The sequence below is a fragment of the Urocitellus parryii genome, chromosome 11, assembly GCF_045843805.1.
Source record: "Urocitellus parryii isolate mUroPar1 chromosome 11, mUroPar1.hap1, whole genome shotgun sequence".
Taxonomy (NCBI): Eukaryota; Metazoa; Chordata; class Mammalia; order Rodentia; family Sciuridae; genus Urocitellus; species Urocitellus parryii.
In genome coordinates, this window is record NC_135541.1 from 9,720,622 (window position 1) to 9,742,479 (window position 21,858).

General features: G+C 56.6%; 1 protein-coding gene across 1 annotated transcript in view; it reads left to right on the top strand.

Annotated features, from left to right (window-relative positions):
- The window catches only part of Fhad1 (forkhead associated phosphopeptide binding domain 1), a 111,562-nt gene that overhangs the window by 28,450 nt on the left and 61,254 nt on the right, over window positions 1-21,858 (top strand). The window contains exons 3-7 of the mRNA XM_077791445.1: window positions 869-1,133; window positions 9,290-9,399; window positions 12,897-13,127; window positions 17,906-18,029; window positions 20,946-21,076. Coding sequence (XP_077647571.1) covers window positions 869-1,133; window positions 9,290-9,399; window positions 12,897-13,127; window positions 17,906-18,029; window positions 20,946-21,076 — 861 coding nt within the window. The remainder of the gene's footprint in view (window positions 1-868; window positions 1,134-9,289; window positions 9,400-12,896; window positions 13,128-17,905; window positions 18,030-20,945; window positions 21,077-21,858) is intronic.

Genomic DNA, 21,858 nt, shown 5'->3' on the forward strand with positions numbered 1-21,858 from the left:
GAGTCCTCCTCCTAAACCAGCAATCTCTAGACTAGACAGGGAGGAGGAGGGAGCTGGAGAAAGTGGGAGAGGGACAGGCCTCCGGGCTCGCACCCGGGGCCCTCCACCCCTGCCTGGGCCTGGTGAAGCCTTGGCCTCATAGGAAGGAGCAGGGGGCCCCTGCAGTGAGGGACCACACTCCCCCATGTCCCTGTTTCACCACGAGGCACAGGAGAGAATCCTCGCACAGCTGAAGCCAGGGCAGAGCCGTGTCAGAGCCTCTCCCGGTTCCTCTCCTGGGTGGCCGGGTTCTGACGTGCGCCCCCCATCCAGCCTCCCCCAGGCCCACCCACCAGAGGCTCCCGGGATAGACACGTTGGAGCCTCCGGCAGAGTCAGGTATGTTGGACGTCAGGGACGGAGGCTAACGGCCAGCCAGGGTCTCCGCCATCCTGGGCTCTTGGCTTCAGGGGACAGCCGGGACCCCAGCACAGCTGGAAAGAAAACAGAGGTGGAGGCCAGGAGCTGGGCTTGGGCCTCCGCGGCCTGGTCGCCTCGCAGGCTGGTGTCCGTTGTAGGTGCTGGGAATACCGTGGTGAGCCAGCTAGACAGAAGGCCCCTGCCCTGCAGAGGGGACAGGCCACCAGCTCAGCAGCTCAGTCCCACACTGACCCACCTGGCCTGGCCCAACCTCGGGGCCATCCTGCAGGTGCCCTCTCGGCAGGGTCCTGACGTAATGAACACCCCCGCGTGTGGGGGGCGTGCCCTGTGGCCCACCATGCGGCCATCACCCCGAGGAGGGTCCAGGAGGCTTCCCGAGGGACGTGACTCACCAGCCCAGGCCCGGGGCAGCGGATCACAGCTGCCCTGACGCCCCTGTCTGCCCACAGGTCTCCTTCCCCTGGGTGAGGGGCCCAGCAGCCTGGCCGAGGCCACAGCCGTCTCGGATCTCCCAGCAGCCGATCCCGTCGCCGTCGCCACCGCTCAACGTTTTCTACCAGGGCATCCGGCCAGTGCCCCTGCAGAGGAGCTGGTCCCAGGGCTTCCCCAGGCCCTCCGTAGTCCCCCCCGCCCACCAACGGCCCGTGAGCGCCAGCGGAAAGATGTTCTCCTTCGTGGTGGACAGCAGCCACAAGTCCCCCCTCCTCAAGCAAGGTAGGCAGCGGGCCTCCGGGAGGACCCGGGCGGAGGTGTGGCCGTGAGGATGTGTCTGGTGTCTTTGGCTTATTTTCTCTGATTCTAAAAATAGAGCGTGTCATTATTTTTTTTAAATCAAGATAAACAAAGTAAGGGGACAGATAAAGGGACGTCTCTGCTGATGTGCTGCCAGGTGTCCCTGGACTGTGCCCAAGCCCCCGTCCGCACGGCAGGCCCCGTGCTGCGTGTGCGTCTGTGTGTATGTCACAGAATCTGAAATGACACCCTTTAATGCAGATGAGCAGAAACACTGGCCTGAGGTCCCCCTGCCCACAGCAGCCCCCGGAGCTGGCAGAAATCCACCATTTATCAGAGAAGAGGCTGAGTTTACTGAGGGAAAATGACTTTTCCAGAAAGTCCAGTGAGCTCAGTGCTTTTCATGACACTGAAGGCCTCTCAGGGCCTGGGGACTTGGGACACGCGCAGCCTCAGGGCTTCCTCCCCTCACCCAGCCCCTGAGGCTGGGCATCTGGGGAGGAGACTGCTGTCTGTCACTGTCCACTGAACAGCCCCTGGAGTCCAGGTCCCCTCTCTGTCCCCTCTGGCCCAGCCACAGACCCCTCCAGGAGGCTCCGCCTCCCCCCCTGGTCTTGCTCAGGACCCTCCCGGTCCCCTTCCTCCACCATGGATGGAGCCATTACCCTTGTGGAATGTTCCAGAGGAGGTGAAACGGTTTCTGCGGCTTCATCATCATGAAGCCCCCGCGTTCCTGCCGCCCTGGCTAAGAAAGTAGCAGCCGTTCCCCCCACACTGTGAGAAGAAAAATGTCCAGACGACAACAAAGTAAAAAGAAGTTTACAGAGACCCTCCCCCCCGCCGCCCTTGACTCTGGCCACCCCGTGTATTTCGTGCGTGTCCACCCTTCTGTCCATTCACTGACCCGTCTTATTACACTTTAAAACAAACTGCGCACCTCCGGCCTCCCCCCGGCATCCTGGCGAGCCTTCTGTCAGCTTTGTCTTTGGATGTGAAGTTAGCACAGTGTCCATTACTTATCGACGGTTGTCTAACAGATCATCCTGACACTCAGCAGCCTAAAGCAGACAAATAAAACCCGTGTACTGCTCAGTTTCGGAGGGTCCGGAATTTGGGGGTCATTTAGCCAGGGAGCGGTGCCCCTCACGCGGCTTTTGGCAGGAGGCCCCAGTTCTCCGCGGGGACCTCTCCTCGGGACCTCTCCTCGGGGACCTCTCCTCGGGGACCTTCCACCGGGACCTCTCCTCGGGACCTTCCTCAGGGACCTCCCAGGGGCTGCTGGAGTCTCTTCACAATGGTGGCCGGCTTCCCCCAGGGCATGGTCCAGCAGCAGAGCCTCTTCCCAGGCAGCCTCAGGAGCACCTCAGGTGACAGGGACGGCTGTGTTGGGGGCCGAGTGGCGCTCCTCACACTCCACACGTGGAGGCGCTGGCCCGGGACCACAGGACTCGCTCACACGCGCAGGTGGTGACTTTCCGTTAAAATGGGCTGTCAGGGTGAGCTCCTGAGAGAGACCTGTGGACCGAGGTGGCTCCAGCAGTTCTGTGAGGACCCCGCCAGGGCGCAGTTTTTGCTGACTTTGCGTCGCTGTGACCAAAGCCCCTGACAGAAGTGACTCCATGAGTCCATGGCTCTGGGCCCAAGTGAAGCCGCACAGCATGGGGGGCCAGCAGAGGGGAGATGCTCAGCTCCTGGTCCAGGGCCAGGGTGGGCGCTGCAGGAAGGACAAGCCTCCCTGGGCACACCCCAGCGACTCCCTCCTCCGGCCATGCCCCACCTGCCTACGGACCCCACCGGTCAGTCCACGCTGACTAGGATGGACGGCCGAGGTACGGCTCTCAGACCCAGCCTCTGCACCCTGGACCTTCCTGATGAACAGGAGCTTCGGGAGACACCTCACACCCAAACCAAGAACAGGTCCCCGGGGGACAGCAGGGACAAGAAGAGAGGGGACTGCCTTGAGAGTGGCCACCAAGCAAGGAAATGCGGACCGCGAGTGACCACAACTGACTGTCGTTCACAACTATGTAGCTCAAACTCCCATCAAGACGCAGGACATGACCTCGCCCTGGAAAGTCCCCTCAGTCCCTCCCCAGCCCCACCCTGGAGGTCGCCACTCCCCTGTCCCCTCTACCAGGGACAGAGCCCTAATCGGGGGCCTCAGATCCACTGAGCTGCGGTCCGGGTTCTTCTGTGGAAGGCGTCTCTGGTTCAGCCCAGTGTCTCTGAGATTCGCCCGTCTCGGGTCTCGAGCGGCACCATCTGGAGGTTCAGTGACGTTGAACTTGGCCTTCTCCAGCGGCCTTCCACCACCTGGGGAGGGAGAGCAGTCGGGGCTTCCAGGACCCCAGGCCCATCAGGCTTCACCCCACAGCTCCCCAGGGTGTCACTGGGTGGGGGCAGGGGCACCACGGTGTCTGTTCCCAACTGCCACCTCATTTCCCTGATGCAGAGAAGGGCTGTCACCTTCCTGTGGGCTGGGGAGCCACCTGCTTCAGATTGGCCTCTCTGCTCCAAGCTTCCGGGCCAACTCCATGCTCCAGTCCTCCGGCTGGCTCTGGGTGGACAGCACCCACCTCGGCCCAGCCGGGTTCTTTCTGATGCCCAACAGTGGCCAATGAAGAGTGGGGTTCGGGGGAGGTAGCCTGGCTGGCGCCCCCTCCTGGAGGAAAAGAAACTGAGCCTCTGGTCCAGCTGCCCAGTGGACTTTCCGGATGCAACAGCAGAGACCCACATGGTCACGCGGCCTGGAGGGTTGATGAAGTCCAGCTTCTGGGTCTCCAGGGGCTCACCACCACCCTGCAATCAGGGGTGACTCGCAGTAGCCCCAACAGAGCTGCAGAAGCATCTGGAGTCTCCCCTGGAGATGTGAACTGGGACTGGACTCAGAGCCCGTGAGGACCAGCCCTGGGGCTCCTGGCCTGGCCATCCACCTGGGTGGGGGGGGCCTGACTCCAGAGGTCCCCGGACAGCTCCTGCCTCCATCTGGCCGGGGGCACCCCTTCTTACAGTCATCCCGGCCGCTTGCGGGCCACTCTTTCCACAGAAGCCCATTTCTTGTGGTCAGGCAGCAATTGGAAAGGTCCTGGGCGGTGGGTGCCTTTCAGACGAGACACAGCCGACCACCCCCTAGTGGGGACGCCTGCCCGAGGCAACTGACTGCCCCAGGTGGAAGACAAGCAGACTTCACGCAGCAGTGTCCAGGCCCACCTGTCAGGGTCAAGGCTGGGCCTTGAGGCTTGTTCTTAGTCTTGCTTCTCCCTGATCCCCTGGGTGGGCTCTGGCTGCAGACTCTGCCGGGAAGGAAATGTCAGGCGGAGACAGAGGGAGCAGCGGGGTGTCACCCCGTGCCCTCTCCTTCCACGCCACAGGCAGCTTGTGAGCATCTGAAATGTGTGAGTAAGTGACTGACCAAAGGACATCTGATTTTAACAAATTTAAACCCCGCTGCTCGATTTCAGCCTGGGAACGTCTCCTGTGTTTGGAACAACTTGCGTGTGTGGATCTCCTTTATTCAAGCGGACGTGTCTGTGAAATCTAAACATAGATCAGGTCTTTCTGATGAAAACTTATCTTCCAAATTGGGATGTACTGGACAGGCAAAGCAACCCTGGACACCAAAGACTTCATACCATTAAAAAAAAAAAAAACAAGAATGTAGAATCTCTCAATATTTTTGGTGCAGATAAACATACATGTTGCGACGGTGTTTTTGATATATTGGGTTAGATAAAATGTGTTATTAAAACTGACTTCACCTTTTCGCTTTACCTTTTGAACGTGACTACTGCGAGTAAGTGACTATTTCCTGACACCTGGCTTCCAGACACAGGGAGGAAGAGGGTCAGGGAAGAGTGGAAGGATAGAAAGAGGGTGCCACCACCTTGGTTCCTCGTGCCCGGGCCGAGGCCTGCTCCCCTCGGTGCACGATGCTGGAGAAATGTGGCATTTGTGTTCTCAGGGGACACTTGCTCTCCTGACCTCTGAGTTGTGAGACAGGTCATCTGATGCCCCAGGGGTGCGTCAGAGGATCTTCCTGGGTCCCGCCTCCCCGTGGTGGCAGGAAATCCAGCGGGAGGGGTGCGTGGGTGGGGGCGCTTCCTCTTCCCTTTTTCTGAATTGCCCAACTTGTCCCAGATTTCCCTGGACTTTCCAGGCCTGAGCACTGAAATCTCATGTCACAGAGACCCCCGTCCTGGCAGAGCCAGTCTGCTATCTTAACTGGTCCGTCCAGGAGATCTTACAGTTCCACAAGACTCCGTCCGTCCAACCCTTGGCTTTCAGCAGGAGGGCGGAACTGTCCCCAGCCAGGCACGGGTCAGCACTCTCTTGGGACAGGTCTGGGAGGGTGAACTGGGTCCTAGTTCACTCACCTGCTCGCTCCTTGGTGCATTCCGCACCCTGGAGGGGACATACTTCTGTGTTGGTGTGTGCCCATGTGGCTTCAGATCCTGACATTCCCCCTCCTGGATTGTGACAGCACAGGCTGTGTGCACCCTGGTTTCTCATTTCTGAAATGCAGCCAATGGCAGTAAGTGCCAGAGTTGACCTTTGGAAAGTTCTTGGGATGGCGACAGCTCCCCTGACCCTTGCCACAGGGGATTTGGCTCCAGGACCCTCCCAAAACCTGGGTTGGACTGAACCTATGAACACTCCTGCACCCAGCAGTGGCTGTCACATGGTGTCAGAGTTCATCTGTCCTTCCATGTTTAATGCCTGGAGCCCGCTTTGCATTGTCTTGAGCTTTGGGGCCACTAAAATCTACATTGAGGGTGTCTTGAACACGAGCATTGCAATTCTGTGACAGTTGATCTGTCAACCAAGCCAGCTACTAAGTGACTAATGGCGGGGGGTAGCATATACTCCACAGATATGCTGGACCGGGGGATGGTTCATGTCCTGGGCAGGATGGAGCCGGACAGTGCAAGACATGCTACTCAGAATGGTGCTCAACTTAAAACTTGTGAATTGTGTATTTCTGGAATTTTCCATTTAATATTTTCTAACTAAAACCTTGAAGAGGAAAACCACAAGGAATGGGGAGACCCCGTAGGCATCGAGCACTATGCTTTGGCTCCCGGACAGTACTCCTGAGCACCTTTCCCCTCAGGCCCTGGGGTTTGACCTCTGTGCGCGCGTCGTACACAAGTAAGGCACCGGTTCGATCCTCAGCACCACGTAAAAATAAAATAAAGGTATCGTGTCCATCTCGTTTCACAAAGATCTAGGGGGGAACCACCTGCTCTAAGGGACTTTAAAAATGCAGAACCAGAATGAATGAACAGCCCCTAGGTCACAGTGCAGATGTCACCAATCGCGGCTGTGCCCCCTTCTGACGAGTCTCCTGCCTTTGAAAACAGTTAGTTCCCTTCCTCCCTTTCAACAAGAGAAGGTGTGAGGGACGATGGCCCAGAGTCCGTGGGAAATCCAGAGCCCAGTCACCTCAAAAGCAGAATTGTGGAAATCCTCTCAAAAATTCCCACCCACCCCCAAGTCTTTATTCCCTGTTGGTGGGGCTGGACCTGGAAAGTCCCCAGGTCGCGTGCTGAAGGCTTGGTCCCCAGAGCAGTGGTGATCACAGGCAGGGCTCGGGAAGTGCCTGGGTCGGGGCTGACCTCACTGACCGATCAACCTCCGGAGGGGATCACAGCCTGGTGCATTCCGCGGAGGGGCAGCTTCAGGAGGCAGGGCCTAGTTGAAGGACGTTGGTCACTCGGGGTGGCCCTGAGGGTATTTTTGACCCCTGCCCCTTCTGCCCCCTCTCTAATTCCCTGACGGCCCCCCTCACCACAGACCCTGAGGAATGGCGTCCACCTACCATAGACAGAAACCTCTGAAACTCTGAGCCAAGATGAATTTTTCCTTCTTCAAGTTGTTTTTCTCAGATCTTTTGTCACAAAAATCTAACACTGTTCATGTCAATGAATTAGAATATATTTGACATAATCTATACACCATAAAGATTCCAAATGTAACTGTCGGAACCCCTGAAAGTCATATAAACAGCTCGTAGGGTTAAATAAGAAAAATTAGGGTTAAACTTTAAAATTAGGGTTAAATAAGAAAAAAGTCAGGAATACCTAAAAGTCTAGCAGGTGGGTCCTAGTTAAATATGTTTTGATACATTTGTGCCATGGACACTGTTACCAACGAAAAGAATATGGTGCTACTACAAATACATTGGAGAAGAGGTCTTTCTCCTCTCCTGTGCAAAAGCGTGCTGGAGAAGAATCTCTACATGAAAATCTAATTATGCTTTTTAAAATATGAAATTATAAAAATAACATTTACTGCTAAAGGCTTCACGTAGGGGTAGGCAAACTTTTCTTTAAAGACCCTGTAGAGAGGAAAAAATAAAAAACTCAAATGTTTTCTACTCCTCTTTAGTCTCATAACACTTCTGGTCACCAAAATATGGGAAGTATACCCACCATGTGCGTCAGCTTTCCATGACTGGGACAAAATACCTGAGATCATCAACTTAAAAAGAAGAAAGGTTTACTTTGGTTCACCATCAGAGGTTTCAGTCCATGGTTGCCTGGCCCAGTTACCTTTGGTCTGTGGCCACACAGGACATCATGGCAGGAGCATGCGGTGAGGCAAACTGTCAAACCTCGTGGCTGCCAGGAAGTAAAGGAGAGGGAGGGGCTGGGGTCCAGTATCCCCAGGGACACGCCTCCAATAACCCAGCTTCCTCCCCCTGGGCCCCACCTGCCAAAGGTCCCACCCCCTCCCTGGCACCACAGGCTGGGACCAGGGCTGTAGCACCTGGGCCTCCGGTGACATGCGCTGACCAAGCACCCCTCCAGCGCCAGCCCGTGTCCCAGACGTGAGTCTGTTCCCACGTTTCCTGGCCGCTGTCTGTCCTGCAGGGCTCAGCCCCACGGACACCCACCACAGATGCGGTTCCCGCTGTCCCTTCTCAGACTGGGTCCCTTGACAGAGGATGGCTCCCAGGACTCAGGGAAGACTCTCGCTCGCTTTTGCCAATTTGTGACGAGAAAAGACTTAAGGGTACAAAGGAACAGGCAGATGAAGAGGTACACAGGACAAGGGACGCGGGGACCCTGGGGCACAGAGCCTCCACGCCCTCTCTGGTCACCCCACCCTGCAGGCACCTGCCTGTGCGCAACAGCCTGGGAGCTCCCCAAACCCTGCTTTGCGGGTCCCAGGGAGGCGGCGGCATGAGCGTGATTGACGGAATCAGTGGCCAATCAGTGAGCAAGAGCCTCATCCCTCCCCTCCCCAGGGGCTGGGGGGCAGGGCTGAGAGTTGGGACCCTCGAGTCACACGGCTGTTTCCCCTGGCAACCTACTTCCCACTTTGGGAGTCCCAGAGATTTAGGAGCCCTGTGCCAGGGACCAGGCTGAAGGCCAGATAACAGAGAGAACCGACAGTAACTGTCCCAGGCTTCAAGGGTCCTGTAGGTCGTGTTGCAACTCAGTTCTCCCCCATGGCACGGACGGCAGCTGTAGGTGACACATGAAGGACTGACTGTGGCCGTGCTCCTTTATTCTCAAAACCAAGCATTGGGCCACCTTTGGCCCCAGAGCTGTAACGTGCTGAGCCCCGTTCTGTGTCACATTTCACTTAATCCTCACAATAACTAAGGGTTAAATGATTGAACCCAGGGGCACTTCACTGCTGAGCCGCAGCCACAGCCCTTCTTATATTTTATTTTGAGACAGGGTCTTGCTAGGTCTTCCTGTCTACCTCTTCATCTTGCTAAGGACCAAACTTGCGGTCCTCCTGCCTCAGCCTCCTGAGTGGCTGGATCACAGATGTGTGCCAACACACCCGGCACGATAGCCCTACGTTAGATATGTGGAAACTCACGCAGAGAGAGACCAAGGGACCTGCCCTAGGCCACCAGATCTTTATGCAGCATAGGAAAAAAAACAGCCTGCACAAAGACAATTCAAGGTGACCTTGCCCCGGGAGAGAGGAAGTGGTGGGTCCCCTACTCCCCGAATCCTGTAGGGATTCCATGGCTCCTCAGGTGCACACAGCCTGCTTTGTCACCTTAAAGTCACAGGGACCTAAGTCCCGGGACACCACGGGAAGCTGGCTGAAAGCATTCCCAGGTGCTGGGGAAACTCACCACGTCTCCTGTGCTCTCTGTCCACTTCACGCCTCAGTGTGGACGGGCCCCGTGGAGATGCCGGAGCACGCCATGCCGGAGGGCATTCCTGGAGCCGTGCCTCCCCCGGAGATCTTCATGGATCCGGACATGGTCCAGCAGGACAAGGTGAGGGTCCTGGGAAGGGCGGGGCTTCAGCAGCCAGTGGACCGTAGGGGGACTTGCTGCCACCTCTTAGTCCTCTGTGGTCTAGAAGTGCCCTTTCCTCCGGTGTCACAAAACCGCCTCTTATTTAACCAAAAGTTATATCCCCCCCAAAATAACGACAACATCCACTGCTTGTTGAGCACCTACTATGTGCCAGATTGTGTCCTGTGTCCTCGACATTTGTTAGTTCATTTGATCTTTGCTGTCTTCAGAATAAACTTTAACGCCTTCACTTGGCTGATGAGGAAACTGAAGCTCAGAGAGGTTGAGTATCTTGCCCAAGTTTGCACAGTTCAGGGGGCGGAACTAGGACTCAGACCCAGGCCTGGCTAACTTCTAAGCTGGTCCTACGAGGAGGAGGTGATACATAGGTCAGAGAAAACTGAGCCAAAGAGAGACTTGTTACAGAACAGAGAGGTTTGGAGACTGAGACACAGCAGGAGTCAGATGGGTGCTATTAAGTGAACCTGGGAGGGACAGGTCCAAGTCGTCTCTCCCACTTGGCCACAGCCTGGAAATCTCTGTTAGGAAACGGCCTGGCAAGCCGGGCACCATGGCCCACGCCTGTCCTCCCAGAGGCTCAGGAGGCTGAGGCAGGAGGATCGCAAGTTCAAAGCCAACCTCAGCAAAAGCGAGGCCCCAAGCAACTCAGTGAGACCCTGGGGAGGCCTGGGGAGGTGGCTCAGTGGTCGAGTGCCTCTGAGTTCAATCCCTGGCACCAAAAAACAAAACCCAGCCTGGTGACATCTTCCTTTCCTTAAAGGTCGAGGCCTGGCCCTACGGCAGGTCTGAGTCTGTGGGAAACAGAGCCAGCAGGGTCCCTGTGCCCACAGGACGGGCCCGGGGACCTGCAGCTTCAGGTGGAGGGTGGTCCTGGAGCAGCTGTCCTGATGCCAAGGGGGACGAAGAGCAGCCGAGGATACCCTGCCACTCATGCACTGCTGTGCGGCAAGCAGCCCCAAGCCGAGTGGCTTCAGACAGCAGTGACCATTTCCCACGCCCCCAGGGCAGACCCCCAGGTGGCCCCTCTTGCCTCTTGCTCAGCTGCCACTAACTGGCGGGGTGGCAGGGCTGTGGTCTCCAGGGTGGGTTCCCAGGTCCGGGGCCTCACTGAGGAGCCTGGGCGGCAAGCCTCTCCCTGCGGTGACTTCTCACCCTGGGCTTCTTCCCAGCACAGTGGCCTCAGGGACCACAGAGGCCAGGACAGAGCTGACTGATGATGATTAGGAAATTGCTCGATGACGCCGGGCCTGGTGGCGCACGCCTGTCATCCCAGTGGCTTGCGAGGCCGAGTCAGGAGGATCGCCAGTTCGAAGCCAGCCTCAGCAACTCAGCGAGGCCCCAAGCAACTTAGGGAGACCCTGTCTCTAAATGAAATATAAAAACAGCTGGTGGCCCGGTGGCTGGTGCCCCTGAGGTCAGTCTGCCGCGTTCTGTGGGTCAAAGCAAGTCACAGAGCCGGTCCAGCCCTGGGGCAGGGGAAATGGCCTACAGGTAAAGACGAAGCCGCAGGATGTTTGTCACACTTTTAACTCGGTGGCTGTTAAGCTGCAGATGACGCAAACCCATTTCTGATTTTCCTTATTTGAGAGCTTTTGACGCTCTCCGCCATTTCTTCAAGTGCAAGTGGAAATAAACACACGAGGCTCAGCCCGCGGTGATTGGCTCATCCTATAGGAAAGTCAAGGCCTAGCAGCTTGAACAGTGCCATCAGAGGCTCCCGGTCACCAACCTGTCCCCTGGGTCCCTCGAAGGGTGGCTTCCCTCTAGCAGGTGGCTTTTTGTAGTGGACAAGATGACTGTAGACACACTCGGGCCTGTAAACGTACAGGTGAGGACCCCAAAGGAAGCAGGACCCTCTTCCTGTTGTAAACAATACAGAATCCCTGAGAAAGCCTGAATGGACCGGCCTGGGGCACAGGAGCGTCCCGAGGTGAGGCAGGTAGCACAGCGCACCGACCGACTCCTGCCAAGACCACACGGGCAGGGCGGGATGCTCCCTCAGGGCAGGGCTCAGGTCCTCACCAAAGAGGCTTCCACCACACCCCGAAGGCTTCTTCATACTCCGGTGCTCAGCACAGAGCTTGGCACATAGTAGGTGCCCAATAAACCTTTGTTGCATGAATAATGAATAAGTACCTACTGAGCACGGAGACTCAGGTACAGCAGGGGACTCAGGAGCACAGGATCTGTTGTCCCTGAAACTTTGCCACATCACTCACCGGGACCCAGAGAAAGAGGCTTGGCAGCAGTCAACATGCCGGGCAACCTGCCTGCCCTCCCAGACCAGGGAGCTGGGGGCCAGGGGCTCCCTCCTGGGAGGTGGCGGGAGGGAAAGGGGCCTCTTTTAAAGGGACGCATCAGAAATCCTGCAGCTGCGTGTGAGGCTGTGTCTGGGTGGGGGCTTCGGCCTTTCCTTTCAGTCTTCCCAGCGTTTTACTGATGACTTCTGGGGAGAAGTTTGGGGGATTTGGGGGGGTGTTACCCTTTTTTGGGAAACCTAACAAATTCTTTGGCCACTGTGCCTTCTCCTCGGGAGAAACGGAAGACAGGCTCGATCACACCTGGGGTGACCCTGCCAGCGATCTGCTCCCGTTCCTACATTCACCAAATCCACACAAAGCGATCGCTGTTCCCCTGGTTCCCTTTCCTGACTCAGCTACTTGGAATAAATTTTCCTGTGGAAAAACAAAAGAGGCAGGGAGCACGGGAGAGAGACGAGGAGCAAGGAAGATCTCAGAACGTCTTACTTTTTCAATTAAAAACTAATCCTCCTGCTGGGCTGGGGGCCCATGCTGTCATCCCTGAGGCTGAGGCAGGAGGATCATAAGTTCAAGGCCAACCTCAGCAACTTAGCGAGGCCGAGGCCATGAGCAACTCTGCAAGACCCTGTCTCAGAACAAAAGATAAAAAGGGCTGGGATGTGGCTCAGGGGTTACGCGCCCCTGGGTTCAATCCCTGGTACCAAAAAAAAAAAAAAAAAGAAAGAAAAGAAAAGAAAAAGAAAAAGAAGAAAGAAGAGAATGAGCCCTCCTTACAGTTGAGTAGACGCCATTTTCCTAATCACCTTTCTGAGGTCCCCGTGTGCCAGACAGACACCTGGTGAGTTAATTCCAAAAACCATAAATGAACTTTCTGGCCCAGACGCTGCCCAGTGGTCCAGCTGTTGTCAACAGGGAAGTTTAGTTTCAGAGGAAGGAGGTCCCAGGACCTTTGAGGTGTGGCATCCACTGAGACGCTGCACACAGGTGTGTCACTTACCAAGCTTCCAAGTGACAGAGGCCCCGCTGCCCACCTCCCACCCTCGCCTTCCTGCCTCCTTTCTGATGCCCTGTTTCTCCTCCTCCTCCTCCTCCTCCTCCTCCTCCTCCTCCTCCTCCTTTTTGAGGTGCTGGGGATTGAACCCAATTTTTCTTCTTGTTTTTACAATGGGCTCCGCTCCCATCTGCTTCCCGCAGGATGAGATCATCCTGCTGCTGGGGAGAGAGATCAGCCGCCTTGCGGATTTTGAGATCGAATCCAAATACAAAGACGCGGTGATCGCCAACCTGCAGAACGAGGTGGCCGAGCTCAGCCAGAAGCTGTTGGACAGCGTGGCCTGCAGGCAGGGCGACAGGGGCGCCATGCACAAGTGTCTGGTCGAGGGCGCGGACGACAAGCAGAAGGAGATCCAGAGCTTGAAGCAGCAGGTGGGTCTCGGGACACATGGGTCAGAGTCACACTGCAGGGTGACAGTTCCCAGGCTGGAAGGAGTCCAGGCAGCACCGCGGAGAGGAAGTGCCCAGGGAGCTGGGGGTGGTGCTCGGCGCTACCTGGAGTGAGGGGCTGAAATCCACAGGGAGCAGAGGCCCCACAGCTTCCCAGGGTGGTAACGATGATACAGCACTTATTGAGCACTACCTGTGGGCAAGCTCAAGTACCAAGGGCTTAGGTGCATGACTTATTTAAACCTCTGACACATCCACTATACAGATGAGGAAACTGAGGCCAGCCCAGAGATGCCCTGGAACTGCCCAGAGCTTGCACAGCAAGTTGGAGGTGGCGGTGACTGCCCCTCATACCCATCCAGCCCCAGCCAAAAAGACCTGCAGGCAGTTAGCCAAGGGGGAGAGCAGAGCCGCCTGCCGTCCAAACCCAGAGGCCAGAGGCCTTTGACCACAGCCTAAAGGCCCCGAGGCCACCACTGGCCCTCTTTTGGGGAAGTCCAGCCGACGGCCCCCTCGGCCTGGACTGTCCGCATCCCCAGGCCCGTCCTCTCTCTGCACACTTGATCCAACTTCCCTTTTAAAAAACATTGGCCAGCGATTTTGCAGAAAAATTGTATCTCAACAACATTCATGAGAAAGAACTCGGCCACCGGCTGCCCGCCCCCCTGCTCCCTGCGCGGCCTCCCCGCCACCCAGCTGCAGGGCCTCCGTCTCGGCCCTGGAGTGGGGCTGGGAGGACGCGGCCAGGCGTGGTGGAGTGGCCTCTTACTGGGTGGGAAGCTCCTCAAGGCCCAGCACTGGGCCCAATCACCCCCAGATGACAATGACAACAGCCACCGACCCCGGAGTCGGTGACCCAGCGTCAACCACGGGCGGAAAATGCTAAATGAAAAATTCCAGAAATACACTCTTCCTAAGTTTGAGTAACTTGAAGGAGCGCGCCATCACAGAGCGTCTGTTTCACCGTTAGTCTTCACGGTGAGCTCCTGACTTTTAATTGCCATTTGTCATAGGTCGCAGGCGCAGGCCACACAGGCTCCAGGCTTCCCTGGGGTCGTGGGCGGCGCCTCCTGCAGACAAGGTGTGGACTGTCCATTTGTTCATTTAGACGAGAGTCCCCGCCCTGTGCTGGGCTCTGGGAGTCCAGCAGGAACAAGGCCCGCGCGACCTCCTCCTTCCCTCACTCTGCTCTGTGACAGTTTAGATAGTCAAAGTCCCCAGAGGCCCCTGTGTGGAAGGCCTGGCCCCCCCCTGTGGTGCTATGGGAAGTGGTCGACCTGAGGTGGTGGGACCTAGTGGGAGGGTTAGGTCACTGGGGACCCCTGAAGGGGATGTGGAGATCTTGGCCCCTTCTTCTTTCTTCACCTCCACTCTAAGGTGAGCAGCTTGCTCCACGTGTCCCCACCATAGTATGGGACTCATCACCACAGGCCCAAGGAACTAGGGCCAACTGATCATGCACCGGAATTTCTGACCCTATGAGCAGAATTAAACCTTTCTTCTTTTTAAGTTTGTTATCTCCAGTATTTTCTTACAATAACAGAAAGCTGACTAACATGTGTTCCAATGAAGGAAACAGAATAAACAAGTAAACAAATACATGCTCTAATATTTAAATAAATGAATGACTCTCCTTTGGACCTATGTTTGAAAGAATAATGAACATAGCAGGTCCTGTAGGAACTGCCACCTCAGATAGCTACGTTGACATGCAGTTGTTTCATCCACGAGATTCTTTCTCTTGATCGGAGCCCACTTCCACAATTGGATGAAGAACTATACTTTCAGTAATTCTCCCATTTCACAGCTTCCTGAGCAAAGCCTTGTCCAGGCACATGGACAGGGTGACTCATCCTCACCATTTTTGAGTCTCCATCAGCAGGTTACATTTGGAGCATTATTTAAGTGACCAGTCATATCTATAAAATAATCCCAGCGGCTCAGGGGACTGAGGCAGAAAGATTGAAAGTTCTAAACCAGCCTCAGCAACAGCAAGGCACTAAGCAACTCAGACCCTGTCTCTGAATAAAATTCAAAATAGGCCTGGGGGTGTGGCTCAGTGGTCGAGTGCCCCTGAGTTTAAAAAAAAAAAAAAAAATCTCTTTCACCAAAAAATTACCTAGAAATAATTACTGTGATTTATCACACTCTTGCCTTCTTCTTCCACCCTGATCCTTACTCAGATCCAAGAAAATATTTTATAGCAGGCATCTCTGAACTAGAGAATGTAGTTGGTTTGAATCCAAATCGAGTTTTTCTATGCACATTTTAAGCTCTTAAATATTCTATTGCCAGCAGAACATTCAGCCAGAAGCATAAACCACGTGGCAGTTTGATCCATTATTGTGATTATGATCTATTATTCTGATCACTCACACATTCTCCCCAGCCCCCGATTGCACGTGCACAGTGATTTGCTCTCAAAGGCCTTGTAGCTGCTACATACCCCTAGACAATGCCGCCTCGCGGTCGGAGCCACCTGGGCGAATAATCAGGCGGGTTGTTACCTCAAAGCAACTGCTCTTCCCGGCACCATGAGCTCTCCTACAATCCGATGCCGTTCCATTACACAGCATAATGGGCAATCAACATCTTGGGATTTCTGCCAATTAGAGACAATATGGATATTTATTTTGTAATCAAAGTAATAAAGAGGCTTGAAAACTATTTGGAGTTTCCCTGCAACCTGCAATCCTACAGCTCTGCTACTTAGGTTGAAATATCGTAGGGGCCAGACAGCACTGAGCTCTTTAAGGGACATCCTTCCCCATCCATCTGTGAGCTCCTGTCTGCATAGTGCCTGCAGTATCCTGCACACAGAAGATCTAGAGATCTAGAAGCACTTCTCTTTTAAAATCCCAAGTATCTTTAATGAGACAGTTGCATTTCCCTCACAGAGAACAGAAAGATGGATTTTTTTTTTTCATTTGACATTTTCAAAGCACAAACGTGCTAACGTGTACACCGGGGATGGTGGGGAATAGAGTAGCTCATTCTCCCCCTTCTGGCAGACACCCCTTCTCCGGTGTCTGAGATGCCCCGTAGAAAAAGAAAGTGCAGCTTCCCCAGGAGATCTAAACCACCGTGGTGCAGAAACGATCCAGATAAACTGTCAGACTGCCAGTCTGCCACCAGCGATGACCTCGTGCTTGGAGGGAGAAGCCCGGAACGAGGGCTGTGAGCGCCATCTGGTGGCCAGGCGTGGCACACCCTCGCGGCGTTCCCTGAGCCTCCCTGACCCTCTGTCAGCCAGGCCCTGACACCCCAAGGTGAATATCAGGGATTCTTACATTTCCCCTCCACAGCAATCACGCTGGTGCTGAAGGGAGTCTAGACCAGGCTTACAAAGGCAAAATCTTGTCCATCCACCTTCCTTCCTCAAGACAGACCAGAGGCTGAAGCCATCGCACCGTGGAGTGACCATAGCTAACCCCCACGAGCTCTGGGGACGTTCACAGGTACTCACTTGTCACCATGCTTTTGACAATCCCGTGGGATCGGGACCACTGCAGCTGTACAGAAGGAGCCAACGAGCCGGGACTCGGCGTCCACCCGGTGTTCACACACCCTGAAAGTGGCCGCATCAGGACAGAAGGTGGCCCCGCCCTGGCTGTGCGTTCTGGCTCCCAGACCTCAACACTGGGTCCCGGGGGCAGGGAGAAGACAGCAAGCCCTGGGGCCCACACCTGAAGACCAGCTCTGAGCCAGAACTCGCCCTGTCGGGCTGTGGGCACCCCAGCAAGAGACCCACCCCTCACGTCCCGTTGCTCACTTGGAAAACGGAGAGAGGACGCAGCACCCTCCGGGAGGCTCTGCCCAAGGTGCAGTGTGTGCCAGGGGCCTCGGAGCTCGGCAGTGTCCCGGAGAGGAGCCTGCATGGCTGTAAGGGGGTCGTGTGAGCCCCGAGGGGTTCTTGTCCCACACGCCCAAGGGACAGAGTGACAGAGGTGGGACTCCAGGAGCTGACTTATTAGAAGGCAGCTGGGAGGGCCCCGGGGCACAGGAGGGTTCTTGAGGGCGCCCGTGTCTCCAGGAGCTGGGCTTCCACTGAGAAGCCTCTCCGGAGTGTTCTCCTTCTCGGACTCAATCAAGGTGCGCACCTGAGTTCTTCTTCCCGCCATGGATGGTGTCATGTGTTAACCTGAGTTTGACTGCACTCATTCCTTAAAATAAAAGAATTGCTGGGGTTCAGAACGACTCCCTGGGGTTGGCCAATGAGAGAGAGTGGAGGGAGCTGGGGGTGCAGCAGAGTGTGGGGGTGTCCCCCGTGCGCGCAGGCGATGGGGGTTTCCAAATGCCAGGCTGACAAAATAAAATAAAAATACACTCTCGCCTGGAGCTTCAGGATCTGCGGGGGGGATCCCATTCTCCAAGATCCTCTTTCCTATCCTCTCTCCTGCTTTCTTGTCCCTGCAGGGAACTGACTTTATCACCCACCCCCCTCTCCGGAGCCCCCCCATGCAGCCTGTGCTGAGAGCCCAGAGGGCACGGGCACCCATGTACAGGAGGCTCCCTCCCCCGTGGCAGCTGGGCCTGAGCCCTTTGTGGGCACCGAGACAAGACTGTGTGTTGGCCACGTATGACGTGGCGGTCACTGCAGGAGCCAGCCTCCCTCTCCCTTCCACGCATCAAAGCTAAAATGCCTGGCTTCCCCGACACCCTGCCCCCGAGCGACGGGAATCCCGTCCAGCTTCGGGGAGGAAACCCCAGGGTCTGGGACCTGGGCTGCGCCCTCTGACGTGCGTGCGCCTCCTCCGCAGATCGAAGTCCTTCAGAAGGGCTACAGCCAGATGCTGTGCAAGACGCTGTCCGAGCGGAACTCCGAGATCACATCCCTGAAGAACGAGGGCGAGAACTTAAAGAGGGACCACAGCATCACGGCAGGTGAGCCCCCTGGGAGTTGCCGTCAGAGCTGCCCCCCTCCGCCCAGGTGGAGCTTGCAGGCAGCGGGGCATCCCCAGCCCTTGCACAGCTGAGAGTCACAGCTTGTCCCCAGAGAGGTCTTCTTGCCAGCCAGCTCCTGGAGCAGCCAGCTCTGGCAGCCCACGGTCAGTGTCTGAGCAAATGTGACCCCTCGGGCAAAGGCCCGCTGAGCCCTGGCCTCAGCAGGGAGAACGCAGGACACCACGTCGGTCCCACTGTCCCCCGAACCTGTGTTTTGTGAATGCAAAGTAGAAAGTGGAGGAGGTGAGGTCATGGCTTTAAGGCGGGGCCTCTGGACCCTTCTGCCCTGTGCCCTGGGGCACAGTGAAAACATTGTGCTCACTGACAGCAGAGGCAGGAAGGACCAGGGTGTCCCGGGGTCCCCGGCCCTCTCTGCTGGGCGCAGCACGGCTTAGTGGAGCCACCCGCTCGCTCATTCCACACATGTGCTGAGCGCCTGCGGGGCCAGTGCTGCTCTGGCGCTGGGCGTCGGCTGTGATCGCTGTACTTGCGGGGCTGACATTTGGGGGAGAGCGAGACCTTAACCAGCCCACTCCAGGGAGAGCCAGGCTGCAAAGGAGGCGACGTGGTGCTGGAGGGCAGAGAGGGCAGGAGCAGGACGGCCCAGGGTCTGCAGCGGTGTGGCTGGGCCCGGGCCACGCGTATTCAGTAGAGGACATGCCTGGTACCACTCCCCCATGGCTCCCAGCTCTGTTTTGGGACCCAGGTGCAACTTTTTGTGATCTCATCCATGGGTGAGAAAGCAGGGAATGGCCTTAAAGGACCCTGGACACAGCGGGAAACACATCCCTAGCTGTACCCCAAGCCAAACATGAATCCTGTTCCCGTGGACCTGAGGGCTGAGCCCCGGGCTGGCCTGTCCTGCATCTCATTCCACAGTTCCTCCTCCAGGCCTCTGGCTCTCCCTCGTGGGAAATGTCCTCTGACACCTGCTGGGTGCATCCTGGGCCCTGCCTCTGTCTGTCTGTCCTATGTGGGTCAGTCTTCCAGGGATTTCAAAGGCGCACTCTGGGGTAAGAAGAGCTAGGCTAGGCTGTGCTGCAGTAACAACAGTCCCCAGGTCTCAGTGGCTTACAATAGGCAGACTCATCGCCCACTTCTGCCTTGGGCCCATCCTGGTGGAGTAGGGGCTTCATTAATGGTAGCCACTCAGGGACCCAGGCGGATGGAGGCCAGCACAGCAGACCACAAATCTCACCTTCCATGATAAGAGGGCCGATGGAGGATGGAGTGACAGGAACTAGATTCACTCTCCTTCCTGAAACAATTTTTAAAAAATCCCACATCAGAAAATACAGCTCAGACCCCATGAAGCAGATGACAGTGATCCTACAGAGACGGGGACAAGCAAGGTGAGCCCAGCCTGCTCCTCAAGTGGGGACAGACCACAGCCAGGAGAGGAGCCCAGGCAGAGCCAGGGCCTCCTGAGCTGAAGTGACGGAGTCGGAGAAGCCGGCACAGCTGGAGTCTGCTGGCAGAGTGCCAGGAAGGAGGCCACCCAGAGAGAGCCCTGGATCTGCAGAGGGTCCCCTGAAGTCCCCAGGAGTCGGCCCTGACGGACATGTGGCTGTGAGGCCTGAGAACGGTCCACCTTCCCCACGTCCAGGATACACGGAGCGTCAGCTAGACTCAAAGGGGGCCGTCTCCGTCGTGAGGCCAAATCAGGTCCAGACTAAAGGCCTCCCGGTCCCGCCTGCGAGCCCTGAGGGACCAGCCCGTCTCTGAGTCACTTACCTGGGTCCCCCGACAAAGCTCATTTTTAAAATGAAATTCTGGATCACGTCGTTCCTCATCGCAGAGACCTGTTGGAATGATCTCTGCTAACAGCTGGGACAAATGTCCTTCCAAGAAAAGAGCCATCCGGGACGACCCAACACCAGCGCACTCACGAGGCTTCTCCCGTTTCCCTTCAATGTGGAGACATAATAGTGTGTGGGTTCTGAGTTAGTCCAGAAAAGAGTGGGCAAGATAACCCGTGTTGCCTCATCCAGGCTCGTGGCTCAGGAATGGGGTGATGCAGCTCCGGCTTGGGGTCTCACGAGGCTGTGGTCTCAACGTGGGCAGGAGCTGCTGTCTCCTCAGCCAAAGGTCCCCTTCCAGAATGATCCACGTGGCTGTCGGCACAGCAGAGCAAGTGATCCAAGAGACAGCAAGAGGAAGCCACTCACCTTTTACAGCCCGAGAAGCCACATCCCACCACTCACAGGACACTAGATTGGTTACACACCATGTCACCTTACTCGGGCTGGGAGGGGCAGCTCAAGGGTGTGAATCCTAGGAGGGAGGGAACATTGGCCACCTTGGAAGCTGCCGCTACAAATGATCACGGGTAAGCACTGTCAGCCGCTCCACCATCAGGTACTGGGTACCAGCACTGCTGGCCACTCCCCTGTCCTTTAGCCCCATTATCTCATTCCACCCTGACAAACCTACAGACAGCTGCCTGGGGGTCAAGGTAGCCCAGTCAGGACCCCTGGGCCAGGAGGTGCTAGAGGCAGGTTTCGGACCAGAGTGACTGAGTGCCCCCACCCATCACAGCCGCCAAGATGCACCCTTTGACCCCCGGGGGTCTCCTGGTCTCTCTCAGCCCCTCCCTCCCCTGGGCCCTGCACCCCAGGCCCAGGGTGTGGCTATGCCCACGAGGGCCCTCACACGTGGTTCCTGCCTCCCAGGGACATCCACGCTGTCGGATTGCCCCCGAGACCGTCAGTGATGCCCAGTGGACACCATCTCAGCCCATTTCGGCTTCTGAGTCCTTGGCGGCGACTCCTGCCCAGTGCCAGGGTCGTCCTCGGCTTGGCCAACGGCGATGGCAGTGGCCGCGGTCCTTACTGCTTGTTTGACCTTTTTCTACAGGAATGGTGACATCTTTGCAGCAAGACATCTTGGTGAGGACTGAGCAAGTTCAACAGCTGAAGGAGGAGGTGAATCAGCTGAGGAGTCAGAACAAGGAGAAGGAGCACCAGCTCGAAGCCCTGAACTCCAGGGTGAGTGGCAGCCGGAGCCGCTGGCGGGGTCCCGGACACGCTGGCTCTCACCTGGGCCCTGGCTTTAAATTTCGCCTTCTCTCTGCATGGGGGGTTGGGTCAGCGCCCAAGGACATGAGGAGGTGGCCACGGGCTGCGCCCAGACATAAAATCGTCTCCGCCAACAAAGACTAAAAGAGGTGGCCGAGTTCTCTGCAGCTTTCCACAGAATCGTGGGCAAGTAGCTCAGCATGAGCCAGACGGGAATTCTAATCCAGCCTCGTCCCCAGCGCCCCTTAGAAACTAGTTGGCTTAACCCTGAAACGAGCGCACCTATTAGCATGTGGTTCCATGGCGAGGAAATCTGGGATTTGACGCGCAGGATCAAAGCAGAGTAGCGTCCCGTCCCGTCCCCGCAGTGTGCAGAGGGCACCCATGGGCCTCGCCTCCACCTTGGCGTCCATGCAGGTGAGGATTCCTCCAGGTGAAGCCATCCGGGGGCAAGGTCAGAACATTCAAGGGTGATTTTGACTCTGGATTTTGCCCACAGCCCTGGCTGGAGGGTCCAGGGTATGATCTCTGCGTTTCTTGTCGACTTTGGAAAGCCAAAGTGAAGCCTGGGAGCGCTCACCTCGGGTGGCCAGCAGATTCCCAGGCTGCAGGATCCATGGGCCCCCTCTGCGTGGGCGCCAAGGCAGGACCAGACCTGCCCGGTTCTGTTCAGTGCCATGTCCAGCAGCCAGCTTGGAGCTGGGGACCGGGAGAGCAGGGGCTTGGCAGCAGGCCAGGCTCCGACCCGGGAT